The 19,493-nt window shown below is 39.0% G+C and overlaps 2 protein-coding genes and 1 non-coding gene across 4 annotated transcripts in view; 2 read left to right on the plus strand and 1 right to left on the minus strand.

The window, feature by feature from the left end:
- TERF1 (telomeric repeat binding factor 1) overlaps positions 1 to 19,493 on the minus strand; it is a 40,124-nt gene that overhangs the window by 18,166 nt on the left and 2,465 nt on the right. For both annotated transcript variants that reach the window (XM_030795112.1, XM_030795113.1), the window contains exons 2-6: positions 16,819 to 16,914; positions 8,629 to 8,750; positions 7,118 to 7,204; positions 4,451 to 4,600; positions 2,380 to 2,492 (exon numbers count right to left, since the gene is read on the minus strand). In XM_030795112.1, the coding sequence (XP_030650972.1) occupies positions 2,380 to 2,492; positions 4,451 to 4,600; positions 7,118 to 7,204; positions 8,629 to 8,750; positions 16,819 to 16,914 (568 nt within the window). The remainder of the gene's footprint in view (positions 1 to 2,379; positions 2,493 to 4,450; positions 4,601 to 7,117; positions 7,205 to 8,628; positions 8,751 to 16,818; positions 16,915 to 19,493) is intronic.
- LOC115830706 lies at positions 10,376 to 10,479 on the plus strand. Its single transcript, XR_004026261.1, has one exon. It is a non-coding gene; the product is annotated as a U6 spliceosomal RNA (small nuclear RNA).
- Positions 15,387 to 15,755, plus strand: LOC100592108 (40S ribosomal protein S26-like). The gene has a single exon (XM_012496124.2). It carries the CDS (start codon positions 15,409 to 15,411, stop codon positions 15,706 to 15,708), a length of 300 nt encoding a protein of 99 aa, XP_012351578.1. The 5' UTR covers positions 15,387 to 15,408; the 3' UTR covers positions 15,709 to 15,755.

Below are 19,493 nucleotides of genomic sequence, written 5' to 3' on the forward strand. Positions count from 1 at the left end.
ACTTGAATCCTTATTGGTAACTGTCATGACATTGGTGATTTGATGCTTTATTTGCCCTGGTTCTGCTTCCAGGATGGTTTTGGTATTTGCTCGATTCTTGATCTTTACCCTGTTTCTAGTTTTAGTTTTGTTCCCTGTAACTAGTGTACAGCAAGTTCTAATGTATGCCTGGTAATGAATTAGGCAATGAGGATACCAAGCTAATTAAGATGCTTCAAAGCTAAGTAAGAACCTTCAAATAATTCTCAATCTATTGAAAGAATCAGGTAAACAAATAAGTTACTAATGAAGATAAGTCCTTTTATAGAGATGTATGCTATGAAAGCACAGAAGTAACAACTCTGATTACAGAGCTGGGCAAGACTTCATATAGGTGATCTCTGAGATAGACTGAATGGCAAGTAAGAGCTTGCCTTGGAGAGAATAAAATGATAGGAATTCAAATAGAAGGAACAAAGCTTCTGTGCTGCTAGAAAGTACCATGTACGTGGACAGGGAGGAGTTCATGCTTAAGGATAAGACTGTATGTAAAAAAAAAAAAAAAAAATAGAATGGGTCTACGTAAGGCTTTATAAGCCATGCCAATAAATTCTGACTCATCTAGTAGGAAATAGGAGCCAAAAGGTTTTTAAGCTGGGAGTGATCTAAAGAGATTTATTTTTGTGGAAGCTAACTCTGGAAGTTATGTCAAGGATGGATTTGAATGGTACAAAGCTATATAGATAAAAATAGATTGGAGAAGCATTTCTGAGGTGGGGTTCTTAATACTTTGAGAGCAGCTGGATGTGTGAGGTTAAAGAGAAACAGGGTGTAGAGAGGCAAATGAGAACATGAAGAGTTCTGTTTGGTACACATGGATTGCACTGTGTTTGTGTCTAGGAGAGCATCTGAAATAAGTGGGTAGTACTATATAAGGAGAGTCCATAGGAAGTGTGCTTATGATTATCTGTAAGAACCATGGTATTAGCAGTATTATCATGAGCAGGATGGCTTGGCCACAAGAATGTATTGGGTATTAGTATCACTAAACTTTGATTTTTGAAACAAAATGAAGTAATTGGGCCAATAAAAATGGAATCTCTACTTCTTAAATTGGATTTTAGAAAAGTACATCAATGTGAAATAAGACTTTAGTGCAGCCTTTGGAGAGATGAATCAGTGAGGAACAAGTCATGCGTTGACAGGCAGGAACAATAGGAGGGGCCACTATAAGATGACAGAGCCTCAGTCCTAAGATGTGACAAATGCAGTGTAGATCCAACTTGAACCCCAGTCTCCACCTCTAAATAAGTAGTTAAGATGGGGTCCCTGCAACACTTAGGTTATGGTCCCAAGAAGAAAGTAATATTACATCCATTTCGAAATATACCCATCCAGAGACCACAGAGATTTGATTATCTGGCTTTGGTTTAAGGATAGAAGAACAGAGAAAACAGACCATGGGTTCAACAGAAAAGAAGATCTTTATAATGTTAAGAGTTTTATCTTCCTCAATAGGGGAAGATACTTAAGCTTCTAAAACAAAAGACAAAAATCACCCCTGAAAATCCCTAAAGAAAAAATAGTTTTGGAGACTTAACTTTTTTTTTTTTTTTTTTTTTTTGAGACGGAGTCTCGCTCTGTCGCCCAGGCTGGAGTGCAGTAGTGCAATCTCAGCTCACTGCAAGCTCCGCCTCCCGGGTTCACGCCATTCTCCTGCCTCAGCCTCTCCGAGTAGCTGGGACTACAGGCACCCGCCACCACGCCTGGCTACTTTTTGTATTTTTAGTAGAGACGGGGTTTCATCGTGGTCTCGATCTCCTGACCTCGTGATCCACCCGCCTCGGCCTCCCAAAGTGCTGGGATTACAAGCGTGAGCCACCACGCCTGGCCAGGAGACTTAACAACTATCTCTCAATATATAGGACTGACACAACTTGTTTTCCTCCAGTATTAAAGCAAATCACTATTTCTTCAGTTGAGCACCAAATGAAGCAGTGAGCTTACGCTTAGAGAAGATATATGAATAATATCTTAAAATACTAGACTCTTAGTACAGTGAAACATGAATCACATAATGAGAACATGTAGAATCTAAAAACAACTAAGGGGCACAGGAGTCCAACCTCACCCTTGTTCCTAAGCATACCCTCAGTAAGAATGGTAAACTATCCACATTATTTAAACTGTAATATTTTCTTATTCTCTACTTTTGCTTAGCATATCTAATTTGCACAAGTCATGAAATAACTCTACAGTACTCTGAATACCTAAATGTTAATCATCAGCAAGATAACATGCTACTCAATAATTATTTTTAATAAAATGACTCACATCAATTTTACATAAAGACAGAACATTCATAAAACAAAAAATATACAAATTGATTAAATTACAAACCTTTTTCTTGTATCCAAATTAGCTTCAGTTTCCATTTCAACATCATTACCATTAGGTTTATCTTGAGAAGTTATTGTTCTTGTCCTTTTGCTTTCTACCACTTTTGCCGCTGCCTTAAAAAACGGTGTGCATGGAGGTAGGAGGATAGGAAGAAATGCATTAAGCCATTTTAAACAAACAGCATTAAATTAAGCCTTGTAATTCTTTGATAGTCATAGCCAATGTATCTGTTCACAGGCCAATAAAGGGCACTGTGTTGTTATTTTCACCAATAATTATGACACTGCCAGCAGCTACATTAGCTATCTGCTTGGTTTATCAGCGTTATGAAGGTGGTCTTTCCTTGTAAATATATTTGATAGACAAAATGCTCTCCAGGCAATTTTAAGAGAAAAGGCTGCACAGAAAAAAATAAAAATAAAAATTCTAGATATTTTGAAATAAAAATTATCTCAAATCAATCAAGATGCTCCACTATAACACTGTCAACTTAAAACTTTGGAGGCCAAGACAGAAAATAAAATGTTATTAGAAAAATTTTATTGTTGTTTGTTTTGAGACAGGGTCTCACTCTGTCACCCAGGCTGGAGTGCAGTGGCACAATCACAGCTCACTGCAGCCTCAACCTCCTGGGCTCAGGAGATCTCCCACCTCAGCCTCCCAGGTAGCTGGGACTACAGGCATGCACCACTATGCCTGGCTAAATTTTTGTAATTTTTTTGTAGAGATGGAGTTTTGCCATGTTGCCCAGGCTGGTCTCAAACTCCTGGGCTCAGGCGATCCACCCATTTTGGCCTCCCAAAGTGCTGGGATTACAGGCATGAGTCACCGTGCCTGACCAGAAATGTCTTTTTGAGACAAGAGTCTCACTTTGTCACCCAGGCTGGAGTACAGTGGTTCAATCTCAGCTCACTACAGCTTCAAGCGATCCTTCTGCCTCAGCCGCCACAAGCAGCTGGGACTACAGTCGTGTGCCACTATGTCTGGCTAAATTTTTCTATTTTTTTTGTAGAGATGGGGTTTTGCCATGTTGCCCAGGCTGGTCTCAAACTCCTGGGCTCAAGCGATCTACCCATTTCGGCCTCCCAAAGTGCTGGGATTACAGGCATGAGCCACTACGCCTGACGAGAAATGTCTTTTTTTTTGAGACAGGATCTCGTTTTGTCACCCAGGCTGGAGTGCAGTGGCTCAATCTCAGCTCACTACAGCCTCAACCCCCTCAAAGTAGCTGGGACTACAGGTGTATGCCACCATGCCCAGCTAATTTTTTTTTTTTTTGAGACGGAGTCTCGCTCTGTCGCCCAGGCGACAATGCAGTGGCGCGATCTTGGCTCACTGCAAGCTCTGCCTCCCAGGTTCACGCCATTCTCCTGCCTCAGCCTCCTGAGTAGCTGGGACTACAGGCGCCCGCCACCACACCCAGCTAATTTTTTTTGTATGTTTTTAGTAGAGACGGGGTTTCACCATGTTAGCCATGATGGTCTCGATGATCACCTGACTGTGTGATCCGCCTGCCTTGGCCTCCCCAAGTGCTAGGATTACAGGCGTGAGCCACCGCACCCGGCCAGCTAATTTTTTTGTATTTTTTTGTAGATAAGGGGTTTCACCATGTCGCCCAGGCTAGTCTCGAACTCCTGAAACTTGGCCTCCCAAAGTGCTAGGATTACAGGCATGAGCCAACCGTGCCTGGCCTAGAAAAATTTTAAAAGGCCCTTCTTTAATACAATTCTATTTTTCCCTAAAAATATGTTTAAAAACATCTTTAAAATTTACTTAAATTAAAATGAATATTTGCTTTTGCCTATTTTTATTTTTAATTCATTCTATGTTTTCCCTTCAACTTTTTCTTTTGAAAATTTTCCCAAACTAATTTTGAAAAGTTACAAAAGTACATATCACTCATAAATCTTTTAATTAGGTCCACAAAATGTAACATTTTACCACACCTTTCTACAAAACCACAATGAAAAATTCTGACTAGTTTTAAAGGATTTCTATTTCAAGTATTCTCCTTTATTATAACATTTCCTTTAGGTCTATTATTAGAGTCACTCTTGAATAATATGTATACCTTCATTAGAAAGGTTGATGATTTTTCATTTAGCACATAATTCACATAACTCTTAATTTTCTCCATCATGTGGTTGTAGCTGAAGTGTTGAAAAAAGGAATGAAATGTATCTTTCTGAGAGATTATCATAAGCAATTTGCTTTTGAAAGGCTAAAGAAAAGAGAAGAAATATCTTAACATAAATCACACAAAGTTACAGATACAAGGATTTTTGTCATATATTATTTAATTGAAAAGAAATCACTTTATAAACTCAGAGACACAGATATTTTTAAAATTAAGTTTTAAATGGCATGCCAATGTACCTTTTTCTGACTTCTTCTGGCCTCTCCTCATTTTAAAAAATATTTTACATTTTAGACAGATTCAAAAAAATATGTATCATAAACCAGAGTATCGATTACCCAGTTTAAGAAATAAAGCATAATCAATACGGTTAAAATCCCTGTTTACTACCATAATCTGATTGTATCCCCTTTCCTCTAACTGTAACTATTACCCTGAATTTAGAATTCACCATTCCCAGGAATTCCTTTACTTGCACTACATATGTATGTATCCACAAATATGTAGCATTGCTTAGCATGGTTTAAACTCTACAAATGGTGTTGTACGATGCGTATTCTTTTGAAACTTGCTATATTTTACTCAACTCTATGTTTACAACATTTATCCATGCTGATCTAATATTCCTAGAAGTAGTTATTTTTGCCATTGTAAAGTATAAAGTACTACACTGATCAAAAACATCACTTATTCATCCATTCTTTAAGCCTATCGAGGGATTTAGGCTACTTGCAATTATTGCATTGCTCTTCGACATTTTTCTACAATAATTTCTGTGCATTGTATGTGTTTTTCTTGGACAGTAACTTTTTCAAGGCTGGCTGCACAATAAAAGCTGTAGAACTTTAAAAAAATTCTTAGGCTCAATCCCAACTGTCTCAGGAAGGCCTTGTTTTTTTGTTGCCTTTAAAGCTTCATGGCTTTTAAAATATGCAGTTAAAAGTGAAACCAGCTATTCTAAGGTATTGTCTAGAAGTGGAATTGCTGGAATGTATGCTTAAAATATTTTGCTAAAATGATCTCCCAAAGAAGTACCAATTTACAGTCTTGAAAGGAAGTTATGGCAGGCAGTACAATCATTTCTCAATTTGTTGAGACAACTGTTGATATTCTAAGACATTTTAATTGATGCCAGTCTGAGGGATGGGAAGTGGTATTTCAATATAGTACTTAATATTGCCCTAATGAGACAACATTAATACTAGTGAGGTTAAGTACTTATCTTAACCTCTTCATATTTCCTGGCCATAAGTTTTCCTCTTCTGGGAGGTATAAGCAGAGTAGAATTTTCAGTAGTCTCATAGTGCTACGGAGAAAATATAAGGGTAGATAACCCAACAGACATATCAGGCTATTGGCTGAAATTTCTGGAGGGTTATACCCCAGGGACAGGGTTAAATTAGAGACAGACAAAGCCTTGCCAAAACTGCCCAACCTACTCTCTGCTAGGCCCAGGTTCCTTATTGGATTAAGGTAGTCACTCTCCAACTCTATCTACTAAAATTATCAAGGGAAAGTGCTCAATCTGATTATTCATCAGGGAAACAAATTAAAATACAATGGGATAGCACTGTGTATTTGCCTGAATGGCTAAAATGAAAACCCAGATGTAAGGTGTGTGGAGCAACTAGAATTCCTTCACACTAATGGAGGAACTGACATAACTACTTTGGAAAACAGTTTGGCAATATCTACTAAAACTGAGTATGTACACATCTTATGACTCATCAGTTCTACTCTTCATATAAACCCAAAAGAAATGCATGTATTTGTTCCACAAAATGTATGGGGGAAAAAATTACACCTGTACTGAACACATACAGACTTTTTTGTATCTTTTTGTTTCTAAACAGTACAACTATTTACATTGTGTAAGTTATTATACATAATCTAGAGATGATTTACAGTATACAGGAGGATGTACATATGTTATATGCAAATACTATACTATTTTATTATTTATTTATTTTTAGAGACAGGGTCTCTCTCTGTTGCTTAGGCTGGAGCACAGCGGCAGCGTTATAGCTCACTGCAGCCTTGACTTCCTGGGCTCAAGCAATCCTCCCACCTCAAGACTACAGTATTGCACCACCACACCTGGCTAATTTTTAATTTTTTTGTAGAGAACAAGGTCTCGCTGTGTTGCCCAGGCTGCTCTTGAACTAGTGACCTCAAATGATCCTCCTGCTTCAGCCTCCTAAAGTACTGGTATTATAGGCATGAGCTATTGCACCCCGCCTCTTTTTACTTTTTAAATATGACTACTGGAAAATTTTATTTATTTTTCATTATTTATTATTTCTTCTTTTTGGAGAGATGAGGATCTCTCTATGTTGCCCAGGCTGGTCTTGAATGCCTGAGCTCAAGGGATCCTCCCACCTCAGCCTCCCAAAGTGCTGGAATTATAGGTGTAAGCTACTGCATCCAGCTTATTAGAAAATTTTAAATCACATATGTGACTTGCGTAGTTTTTCTATTGCACAGTATTATTCTATACTGTTTAAAAGATAAAGCATTTCTTTTCTCTTCCAATTTTCTTTCAGTTTTCCTCATTCTACATAAACAGTTCTAAAATTCTATGGTTTTAATTTAAATAATTACCATATAAGAATTTGGATCACCAAATATTCTTTCAAAGACTTCTTCTGCTTCTTTAAAGTTGCCATTTTCCATACAAACAGCTATAGCCTAAAAGATGAAAAATACCAACCTTAGACTGCGTTTAAAAATACCCAATAATTATTTAATTATTAAGATAACTCACGTAAGTCTGAAATCCTCTGTTGAAAACATTTTTATGTAGTTTAATAATTTTAATTTGATAAATGATATAAAATACATTTTCAAAGACAAAGTAAGTGTCGCTTGAAATGACATGAAAAATTTGCACTGGTCCCATGCACATTTATTCATAAATGCCCAGCATTCTATCTCTAATTTAGACCCAAATTAAAAGTATGTATTAATAAATAAATTAGAAGCCATACCACGTACATTTAGGACCCACCTAAATATTAATTTTGAGTAAAAGGGAAATGAGAGGAGGTAGATGATGTTTGTGATGATTAGGATACATAAAATTTGCTAGTCAGATCCCTGGAAAATATCTAATACAAACCTAAGAAGCTAGATGTTTTTTAATGATCATTTTTTTCACGCATTGGCATTTTTGGTAACATGGTAAGACAGGACCACTTACCATTTGGGTAGCTATGTAAACTCGGTAAGCTACTTAACCTCTTGGTGCCCCAGTTACCTTATATGTAAAATGGTGGAAACAATAGTACCCATTTCATAGGATTGTTATGAGGATGTAAGAGTTTTATGCGAAAGAGTTTAGAACAGTGCCTGGCAAATAGTAAGGAATATATTAAATGTTTGCTATAAACTTTGTCACCCATTTGACTTTACAGTAGTGTATTAAGAAAGACTTGCTTTCTCTAGCAGCCTAAAAGATTGCAATAACATGACAAATCTCTTTGCTCTGGGTTGAATTCATAAAGGAAGCAGTCGTTTTTCTGCTCATTTTCTTTTCTTCAGGTCCTAATTCTACTTGACAATCACCACACTAATTCTTGGGAAGGTGGGGAATGACCTGGATTTTCTTTTATCCAACCTGAAAAGAAATTTTTAAAATTCTCAAAAGAGAAAAAGTTTATTTAACTATGAAAGTACCTAATATTTGCTTTGACTGCTAGCTACTGTATCTTTGAATGATGTTTTTGGGCTACTTACTGCCTACTAAAATTCTCCCTACTGGGTTAAAATTTTATATATTCTTGATTACAAAAATCTAAAATTTACCATTAATTAAAAATATTATCTACTTTTTACATAATCTTTAAATATCAATTGGGAGAGCACAAACCCCTGGTTTTTAAATTTTCCACAACATAGGGGCAACATAATACTTAAGTATGGCACATTAAGTTCCATCCCCCAGTGCTCATGTTAAGACTATAAACCAAAGGCCAAATTTCTGAAGAGAAACAATACATTAAATTTTACTACTGCTCAACTTCTACTAGGTTCTCTTAATTTCTTTTAAATGTTAAATGTTCTTATTTTCTAGAAATATAATAATTATAAGCATAAAAGTAATTTATTCATACCTGAATTTTAATTAAATTCTGTATTTCTTCATGAAGTTTGTCATGTTCCTTTTCAATTGAACCCCAAATCATCAGGGCTGATTCCAAGGGTGTAATTCGTTCATCATTTTCAAACTGTGCATCTTTTAAAAACAGAACAAAAATAAGTAACTCAGAAAGCTAAGTAGAACTTTGTCAGTTTTTAATAATGCATTCCTTTAAATATTTACTGAGTGTATACTATGTGCTAGGTACTCTTCTTGTTTATACCAGTTTAGAAGTGATTTTATTTTCTAAGTTAATTGGCTCATTAAGATCAATTTCAAATGGAAAAAGGTTGATGAGATTACAAACATTTGAAAATTTTCTTTACAAAAACGTTCTTAAAGAACGAAAATAAACTATTTTACGTAACATGTCATAGCAACAGAATTCTTAAGTGGTTCCTAAGTCTAATGCATTATAACAAACCTCAAAACAGGCCAGTTTTCTCACCTATAAAATGGTGATAATAAATACTACCTCACAGAATTTATGTGAATATATAATGAGATAATAGTTGTACTATTATTAAGCTTTCCTAAAAGAGTTGTGATCAAGTTATTCAGAACAAAGACTCACAACAGCTGATAACTAATAAGCAAATTACACAGCAACAACCCATTCGGACATTCAAGAGCCTCCATGATAATGTCTTACATGTCTAGCATCTACAGTCTACAATTCATTCGATAAATATTTATTGATCACTCACTATATATAGGCACTCGCCTAAAAACTTGGAATGGCTCAGTGAATAAGACAAAATCCTGCTCTTATGATGCTCACATGCTGATGAGAAATACAGTTTCAGAGTAGTAAACAATACAGTTTCAGAGTAGTAAGGGCTAGAAAAAAGAAAAGAAAAAAGGTTCTGGAAATGAAGAATGGTAGGGGAGAGGGAAGCTCTTTCAGACAGGTTAAAGACCTCTCTGAAGAAGTGACAATGGAGCTGAGAACAGCATAATGTGAAGCAGAAGGAAGTCACACAAAGATCTGGAAGAAAAACATTCCAGAGGGAATGGCAAGTGCAAAGGTCCTGAGGAGGAGTTTGAGGTTCAAAAGGCAGGAAGAGCCAGGTAGGGGCGTATGCCTGTAGTCTCAGCTACTTGGGAGGCTGAAGTGGGAGGACTGCTTGAGCCAGGAGTCTGAGGCTCAGTGAGCGATGATGACACCACAGCACTCCAGCGTGGGTGACAGAGCAAGACCCTGTCTTGGAACAACAAATACAAAGGGCAGGAGGAAGGTCAGTGGGCAAGTTGGATGCATACTCTTAGAAAGATGATGTAAGAGGCAAGTAGTTGTCTGTTTTGGAACTTATTTTAAATGTAGAACAGAACCTGCTAATGGACTGCATGTACAGCATAAGGAAAAAATGGAGGACTCTTGGGTTTTAATAATTGGATAAATGGTGCTAACATTTACTATCATAGGAGGCCTGGGTGAGAACCAAGTTTATGAAGTTGTATATGGAAATCAAGAGTCTACTATCCAGGTAAACTAGTTTATTTTCAAAATAATGCTAATGTTTTCATTTTGTCTAGACTACCTTCCCCCCACCCCCACACCACATCTGAGGATATGGATAGACTACCATTTTTATACTTTCTTTCTGACAAAATCTAGCAATTCTTACAGGCATAGTGCAAACTGCACCTCTTTCTTGAATGCTGTCCTTACCCCAGCAGCTAAGAGACTAGGAAATGTCCTTTCTCTAAATCTCCTGTATGTGCTTGCTTTGGCAGCACATGTATAAAAATTGGAAGAATGCAGAGATTAGCATGACCCCTCGAGAAGGATGACGCAAAAATTCATGAAGCATTGCATTAATTAAAAAGGAACTCTTGTATCATTATTCGTTTTTTAATGCCTTGCAGTACTTACCTCAACAACCCTATTAGCTTTTACAGTGTCTTGAAGACAAAAAAATTCTTACTCTATAATGCATAATATTTCAAATTTTGGGGGGCAGAAGACACTTAAGTGTATTTTTCTAAACCCCTGTAATTCCTAGCACAGTTGTAGTTCCATAGCAAGTATGCAACAAATAAGCATAATAGGCCGGGCGCAGTGGCTCAAGCCTGTAATCCCAGCACTTTGGGAGGCCGAGGTAGGCGGATCACGAGGTCAGGAGATCGAGACCATCCTGGCTAACACGGTGAAACCTCGTCTCTACTAAAAATACAAAAAATTAGCCGGGCGTGTTGGCAGGCACCTGTAGTCCCAGCTACTCGGGAGGCTGAGGCAGGAGAATGGCGTGAACCCGGGAGGCGGAGTTTGCACTGAGCCGAGATCACGCCACTGCACTCCAGCCTGGGGGACAGAGCGAGACTCCGTCTCAAAAAAAAAAAAAAAAAAAAAAAAAAAAAAAAAAAGCATAATAAAGAGAATTTTTTATTTTTATTTTTACGTATTTATTTTTTGAGATGGTGCTTTGCTCTTTTGACCAGGCTGGAGTGAAGTGACGCGATCTCAGCTTACTGCAACCTCCGCCCTCTGGGTTCAAGTGATTCTCCTGTCTCAGCCTCCCAAGTAGCTGGGATTACAGGTGCCCACCACCACACTGGGCTAATTTTTGTACTTTTAGCAGAGACGGGGTTTCGCCATGTTGGCCAGGCTGGTCTCGAACTCCTGACCTCAGGTGATCCACCCGCCTCGGCCTCCCAAAGTGCTGGGATTACAGGCATGAGCCCGACCAAATAAAGTGAATTTTATTTTATTTTATTTATTTATTTTTTTAATTTTTTTTTTTTTTTGAGATGGAGTCTTGCTCTGTCCCCCAGGCTGGAGTGCAGTGGCGCGATCTCAGCTCACTGCAAGCTCCGCCTCCCGGGTCCACGCCATTCTCCTGCCTCAGCCTCCCGAGTAGCTGGGACTACAGGCGCCCGCCAACACGCCCGGCTAATTTTTTGTATTTTTAGTAGAGACGGGGTTTCACTGTGTTAGCCAGGATGGTCTCGACCGCCTGACCTCGTGATCCGCCCGCCTCGGCCTCCCAAAGTGCTGGGATTACAGGCTTGAGCCACCGTGCCGGGTGAATACAGAGAATTTTAAATAGCACATCCTTTTTTCCTTGAAAAACCAGAGTGAGCATGCAGTTTAAATATTCGTAGTTTCAAATATTTTTACTTTATTTCCTGTTGTCCTCTCCGAATTATTTTTCCAACATTTTAGATATAAAAATATATTCATTCACATACTAAGTCTCTTTATATTCCAGGTTCTGTGTCAGGTACTTAAGATACAAACATGAAAAAAAAAGTTCCTGACCTTGTGGAATTCACATCCTAGCTATGGAAGAAGACATGCAGACAAACCAATATAACTGGTACTTTAATGGAATTGTGCATTATGCCAATGGTTCTCAATGTTTGCTATACCTCAGAAACATCTGAAGAGCTTTTGAAAAATATTGATGCATGGCCAGGTGCGGTGGCTCATGCCTGTAATCCCAGCACTTTGGGAGGCCAAGGCAGGCGGATCACGAGATCCGCCAATCAAGAAATTGAGACCATCCTGGCCAACATGGTGAAACCCTGTCTCTACTAATAATAGAAAAATTAGCCAGGCATGGTGGCACACGCCTGTAGTCCCAGCTACTCAGGAGGCTGAGGCAGAAGAATCGCTTGAACCCGGGAGGTGGAGGTTGCAGTGAGCCAAGATGGCGCCACTGTACTCCAGCCTGGCGACACAGTGAGAGTCCATCTCAAAAAAAAAAAAAAAGAAAAAAAATATTGATGCCTATACCCATCTCCCAAAGATTAAATTCTCAAGCAGAGTCTAGTGTATTTGAGGAACATGGTATTAACTCTAAGTAGGAATACTAGAAGTGAATCCTTCATGAAACAGAAGTCATCCAAATTGGGGCATTAAAGATAAACAGATGATAACTAAGTGTAGAGTACAAGGATAGGAAGGAGAACACTTCAGGAAAATGGAGCAGCATGAGGTAAGAAAGAGGTGTACAAAAGATATTCATGTTAATAACTAACACTGAGTGTCAGGCACTGTGGCACTTGTTTTATACAGTAAGATCTGAGAGCTAGAGAGGTCATACACCTAGCAAGTAGTACAAGCAGACACCAAGACACTTAAAAATCACTTACTGTGCCTCAAAAGTAGTGAAATGAAAATGCAAAGGTAGACTGCCTAATTTTTCTTCCTCATTTTTCATCTGCTTGCTTTCTTTCAAGAACTAATTTCAACACACATTTTCAAATAAGTATTTCTCGACTGACATTACTTAACCCTTCTCACTTACCTGCCTTCCTTCTTATAAATGTGACATAGAGAAAAATGTATGTTAGATTTAGCTTCAAAAAATTTACAGTATAGACATTCACTTCCAGGTGGGATGTAGTATACTGCAGCAAACAAAACACTCACACTACAACTAGAAAACAATTAGATAAACTCCAAAATCACGTTACTAAAGACATGGGATAGCCGTGGAAGCAATGAAAATGAGATGAACTAAAATTCCAGAGAGAACCCCTTCTGAGGTGAGCTGCTGATTTGCTGATTTCGGATAAGGCTGAGGATCCAGTGTACTCCAGCCAGAGAGACTTTACTGGGGAAAGACAAATAAGAACAGCTTCTGGTGGTTTCCTTGGGACTGGCACGTCGACTGCAAACTAGAGGAACTGCAAACATGATTGGCTTTTCTCCACAGGACATGTGCTGAGTTCCAGGGTAATGCAGTAGGCTGCAGTGGAAAGGCACATTAAGTCTCCCAGAGTTTTGAGAGGCCTAGGCGGGAGGGTCACTTAAGGCCAGGAGTTCAAGACCAGCCTGGACAACATGAGACCTCGTCTCTACAAAAAATTAAAACATTAACTGGGCCTGAGGGTGCACCTGTAGTCCTAGCTACTCAGGAGGCTGAGGTGGGAGGATCACTTGAACTCAAGAGTTTGAGTCTGCAATAAACTATGATGGCACCATGCATTCCAACCTGGGCCAGAGAGACACCCTGTCTAAAAAAAAAAAAGCTTAAAGTTCCGTGAGAGGAGGATGACAAGCATCTCCCCTTTAAGATATCTGCTGTATTTCACAGCTATGTGGGGGTCTAAGGCCACATCACCCCAAACATGTCCAATCTTGTCAAAGCTATGTGGGGTAGGAGACTAAACCCAATATGGTAGCTACTAGCCATACATGATTACTGCACAGCTAAAATGTGGCTAGTTTGAATTGAGATGCACCTTAAGTATAAAGTACACATAAGATTTCAAAGACTTACTCCAAAAAAAGGTAAAATATCTCATTTGATTTTTTTTTTAAGAGATGGGGGTCTGGCTGTGCTGCCCAGGTTGGGGTGCAGTGGTGTGATCATAGCTCACTGCAGCCTCAAACTTGTGGGCTCAAGTGATCCGCCCCTCAGCCTCCCAGAGCTGGGATTACAGGTGTGAGTCATGTGCCTGGCCTTACTAACATTTTTTACACTGATTACTTGTTGACATAGTGTTTGAGAAATACTGAGTTAAATAAGATTATCAAAATTAATTCCACCTATTTTAATTATTATTTTTTAGCTACACCTGCTGGAATGGGAATTTCTAAATTTCGTGACAGGGTTTCATTCTGTCACTCAGGCTGAAGTGAAGTGGCACAATCACAGCTCACCACAGCCTCAACCTCCTGGGCTCAAACGATCCTCCCACCTCAGTCTCCAGAGGACCACACGTGGTTAACTTTTTAATTTTTTTTTTTTTTTTTTGTATTTTTAGTAGAGACGGGGTTTCACCATGTTAGCCAGGATGGTCTCGATCGCCTGGCCTTGTGATCCGCCCGCCTCAGCCTCCCAAAGTGCTGGGATTACAGGCATGAGCCACCACGCCGGGCCAATTTTTAGATTTTTTGTAGGGATAGGGTCTCGCTATGTTGCCTAGGCTGGTGTCAAATTCTTAGGCTCAAGCGATCCTCCTGTCTAGGCCTCCCAAAGTACTGGGATTACAGGTGTGAGTCACTATGCCTGGCCTACTTTTCTTAATATAGCTATTAGAAAATTTTAAATTAGACATGTGGCTCACATATCTCTATTAGGCAGTGCCACTATAGAGCAAAACAAAAAAAAAAAAAGGTTATGTATAGCTGAAAATCCAATACATAAAATTTTAAATGCTGCCTCAGTTGAGTGCATTATGGTGAAATACATTGATTCTTGACAGCTGATCCTGGCCTATTATATCTAGGATATATCCAAAAGAGTATCCTGGTAAATTCCAAGATTAAACCATGAGATCACACATAAAATCTGGATTCCGCCCCACCATTTTTGGAGAAAAGGTTATCCAGGAAGCAACTAAGATGTGCTGAACAACTACTATGTGTAAAGCACTGCCAGGCACTTTAGAATACTTTTCCACCCTAATTTAGAAAACAACCCTGTTAACAACAGTGTCAACTTATAGTCTGCATGGTCTGGAATTTTGCTCCAGCCTGCTACTTCTCCAGCAACTGGCCCAGGCCTACCTATGGCTCTGTCTCTTTCACAACTATTCTGCCTCTATCTAGTTCTATCCATTTATGGTCCTGGCACCAACTCCAGACTTACCTTCATCCCCTAAACAAAGCAGACTACATCAGCCAGAGCTACTTTAGTGAGGGCCTTGACAGTGGTGCTAATACACTGGGATTTTATGTAAGACAACACTTCAATAATCAAGCAGTTTTATGTAAGTACTGCCCACTACTCAGGATTGTTGGAAAAGTATTTTGTAAATTATAAAAATCAATCTACTCTCTCCGGTCCGTGCCTCCAAAATGACAAAGAAAAGAAGGAACAATGGTCGTGCCAAAAAGGGCCGCAGCCACGTGCAGCCTATTCGCTGCACTAACTGTGCCCGATGCGTGCCCAAGGACAAGGCCATTAAGAAATTCGTCATTCGAAACATAGTGGAGGCCGCAGCAGTCAGGGACATTTCTGAAGCGAGCGTCTTCGATGCCTATGTGCTTCCCAAGCTGTATGTGAAGCTACATTACTGTGTGAGTTGTGCAATTCACAGCAAAGTAGTCAGGAATCGATCTCGTGAAGCCCGCAAGGACCGAACACCCCCACCCTGATTTAGACCTGCGGGTGCTGCCCCACGTCCCCCACCAAAGCCCATGTAAGGAGCTGAGTTCTTAAATATTGAAGACAGACTATTCTCCGGAGAAAAATAAAATGGAAATTGTACTTAAAAAAAAAAAATCAATCTAAATACAAAATTATTTGCATCAAATAGCCTTTTAAAATGACCATGTTGCCAGGCGTGGTGGCTCACGCCTGTAATCCCAGCACTTTGGGAGGCCGAGGCGGGCGGATCACGAGGTCAGGAGATCGAGACCATCCTGGCTAACATGGTGAAACCCCGTCTCTACTAAAAATACAAAAAATTAGCCAGGCGAGGTGGCGGGCGCCTGTAGTCCCAGCTACGCGGGAGGCGGAGGCAGGAGAATGGCGTGAACCCCAGGGGGCGGAGCTTGCAGTGAGCAGAGATTGCGCCACTGCACTCCAGCCTGGGTGAAAGAGCGAGACTCCTTCTCAAAAAAAAAAAAAAAAAAAAAATGACCATGTTGTAAATACCAGTCATTACTGATAAACTGAATCAGCCTTGCCCATTACAATCTAAAATGGAACTACAGAGACAAGGGAGAGAGATTACAGCTATAAACTGTACTTCTTACATAAATAAGTGCTGGCATCAAGTTCAAATAAAAGGTTTCAAATATAATAGTTGCCAATAAAAAACAGAGTGTGTATGATTGGAGTCACCACAAAGTTACCAAATAGAGTCAATGAAACACAATTCCCCAACAGTAGCATCAGAATCACCTGGGAATTTATTAGAAATGTACATTTCAGAGCCCCATACCCATCCTACTGAATCGGAAACTCATTAGAGTTAGGGAGACTCAGCACTATGTTTTTTTTTTTTTTAATAAGTCCTTTAAGTAATTCTGGAGCAGGCTAAAGTTTGAGAACCAATGTTCTAAGATGACAGGGACTATATTTCTTTTACTTGCTTTAGATATGACTGTATGTGTACACACATACACACACACACCCCACACACCCCTAGGCACCAGGCACTTGTAGGCAAACTTCCCCCAGAAACATCTGTTTCTTCCCATTGTCTTACATTTAGACACAGATTGAAATATTTCCAATATAAAATAAAAACACATATTTACCAAGGGTTTTTCCTGCTGCAATTCTTGTCAAAAACTGACATATGTATATTGTTCTCAACTGGTAAGCTGTTAGACTGGATAGTCCATGAATAATAGCTAAAAAAGAAAAAAAGTAAATTTTATTAAAATCAAACTTGATCCAGTAGTGCCACTGTGTGGTTTGTTCAGTAATAGGTTACAAACATATTGTAAAAATTATCATAAATTTAGAGTTGTACATTTAAGATCTGATTAAAATTCAGAACAAAAAAAGAATAGCAATGAAGACATTTCTTACAAAATATAACTTTCACATGTAGAATAAAAATTGTTGAAAATTCTTTCACAAGTAGCAGTCTACATTAACAGAAAAGATTTAGATACAAATTATAAAATGTGTAAAATCATTGGTTGGAAACTTATACCTAGAAACATTTCATATAATAGAAAATATTTTATATTATTTCTATCAAGGTTTCAGTTAAGTGAGTCTGTTTAGCTTACAAAGTTGTATTTTAACCTCCCCAAAACTTGAATGCCCACCCAGATGTTGAGTCAGGCAGTGACTACATACAATACCAAGTAAGCCATACTCCTGGACCACAGTGAGCTTTTTACCACATAGCAATGAGAGACAAGCGATTGAACTACTGAAGTAAAAATGTGGTGAAAACTTTAAAAAGACAAGTACAGAATGCTTCGGAAGCATATAACAAGAAATCTGTGTGTTTAAGTTATCTTCTGCACAGAGGAGGTGTCAGGGAAGGCTTCTCTGAGGAAATAATGTCTAACCTAAGACCTGAAGGTGCCACTACTACCATTATACTTAACCCAGGGCTTGGTTGGTGTATATAAAAAACTTAAATAACTAGCAAACTGAAAAGCAGTTCTGTAGCAATTAGGCATGTAAGACAAATATATATTTACCCAATTTCCTCCCTCAATTCTAACATAATCTTATGCTACACCAGAGATTATCTGGACCATACACAGTCATAATAGAATTTAACAGGATTTTGAGAGAGCACAAAATTTATACAGAATTTAAACACAAGCCATTCAACATTTACTGAACATCTACTGCCAGCCTGTGTTAGGAGGTGATGACTTAAGACAGCCAGTCTCTGCCCCCATGAAGGTTTTAATCTGAGAAGACACAATTAAACAAAAAGTTATGTAAGTAACTAATTAAAATTTTAATGAGTACCACAAAGGATAGGTGCTGACATACCTCATTTTATTGTGCTTTGCAGATAGCATGTTTTTTTACAAATTGAAAGTTTACGGCAGCCCAGCTTGAGCCAAGTCTAATGGCACCATTTTTTTTTTTTTTTTTTTTTTTTTGAGACGGAGTCTGGCTTTGTTGCCCAGGGTGGAGTGCAGTGGTGCATCTCTGTTCACTGCAAGCTCCGCCTCCCAGGTTCACGCCATTCTTCTGCCTCAGCCTCCCGCACAGCTGGGACTACAGGCGCCCGCCACCACGCCTGGCTAATTTTTTTTGTATTTTTTTTAGTAGAGATGGGGTTTCACCATGTTAGCCAGGATTGTCTCGATCTCCTGACCTCGGGATCCGCCCGCCTCAGCCTCCCAAAGTGCTGCGATTACAGGCATGAGCCACCACGTCCGGCTCATTTTTCTAACAGTAACTGTACCTGTCACATTTTGATAATTCTTGCAATATTTCAAACTTTTTCATTATTATTGTATCTGTATGGTGGTCTGTGGTCAATAATCTCTGATGTTACTATTGTAAAGGTTCTGGAGTACCACAAATCATGCCCATATAAGACACAAACTTATTCCATAAATATTGTGTGTGTTCTAACTGCTCCACTGACCAGCCCTTCCCCTTACTCCCTCTCTTCAGGCCTCCTTATTTCCTGAAACACAACAATATTGAAATTAGGCCAATGAGTAACTCTACATGCCCTCCAAGTGTTTCAGTGAAAGGAAGACTTGCATGTCTCTCACTTTAAATCAAAAGCTAGAAATGATCAAGCTTAGTGAGGAAAGGATGTCAAATGCCATGATAGGCTGAAACATAGGCCTCTTGTGCCTAACAGCCAAGTTGTTAATACAAAGGAAAAGTTCTTAAAGGAAATTAAAAGTTCGAATCCACTGAACACATAAATGATAAGAAAGTAAAAGAGCCTATTGCTCATATGGAGAAAGTTTGACTTGGATAGAAAAAAAATCAAACCAGCCACAACATTCCTTTAAGCCACAGCCTAATCCAGAGCAAGTCTAAGAAGGCTGAAAGAGGTAAGAAAATTGCAAAAGAAAAGCTGGAAGCTAGCAGAGGTTGCTGGTTCATGAGGTTTAAGGAAAGAAGCCATCTCTATGACATAGAAGTGCAAGGTGAAGCAGCAAGTGCTGAAGTAAAAGCTACAAGTTATTGAGAAGATCTAGCTACAATCACAAATGAAGGTGGTTACACTAAACAACTGATTTTGGTTTTCTTTTTGAGACAATCTTGCCATGTCACCCAGGTTGGAGTGCAGTGGCGTGACCTCGGCTCACTGCAGCCTCTACTTCCCAGGTTCAAGTGATCGATTCTTGTGCCTCAGCCTGCTGGGTAGCTAGGATTACAGACGTGTGCCACAATGCCCAGCTAATTTTTGTATTTTTAGTAGAGATGGGGTTTCCCCATGTTGGCCAGGCTGGTGTCAAACTCCTGACCTCAAGTGATCCAACCG

The sequence above is a fragment of the Nomascus leucogenys genome, chromosome 16 (genome assembly GCF_006542625.1).
Source record: "Nomascus leucogenys isolate Asia chromosome 16, Asia_NLE_v1, whole genome shotgun sequence".
NCBI lineage: Eukaryota > Metazoa > Chordata > Mammalia > Primates > Hylobatidae > Nomascus > Nomascus leucogenys.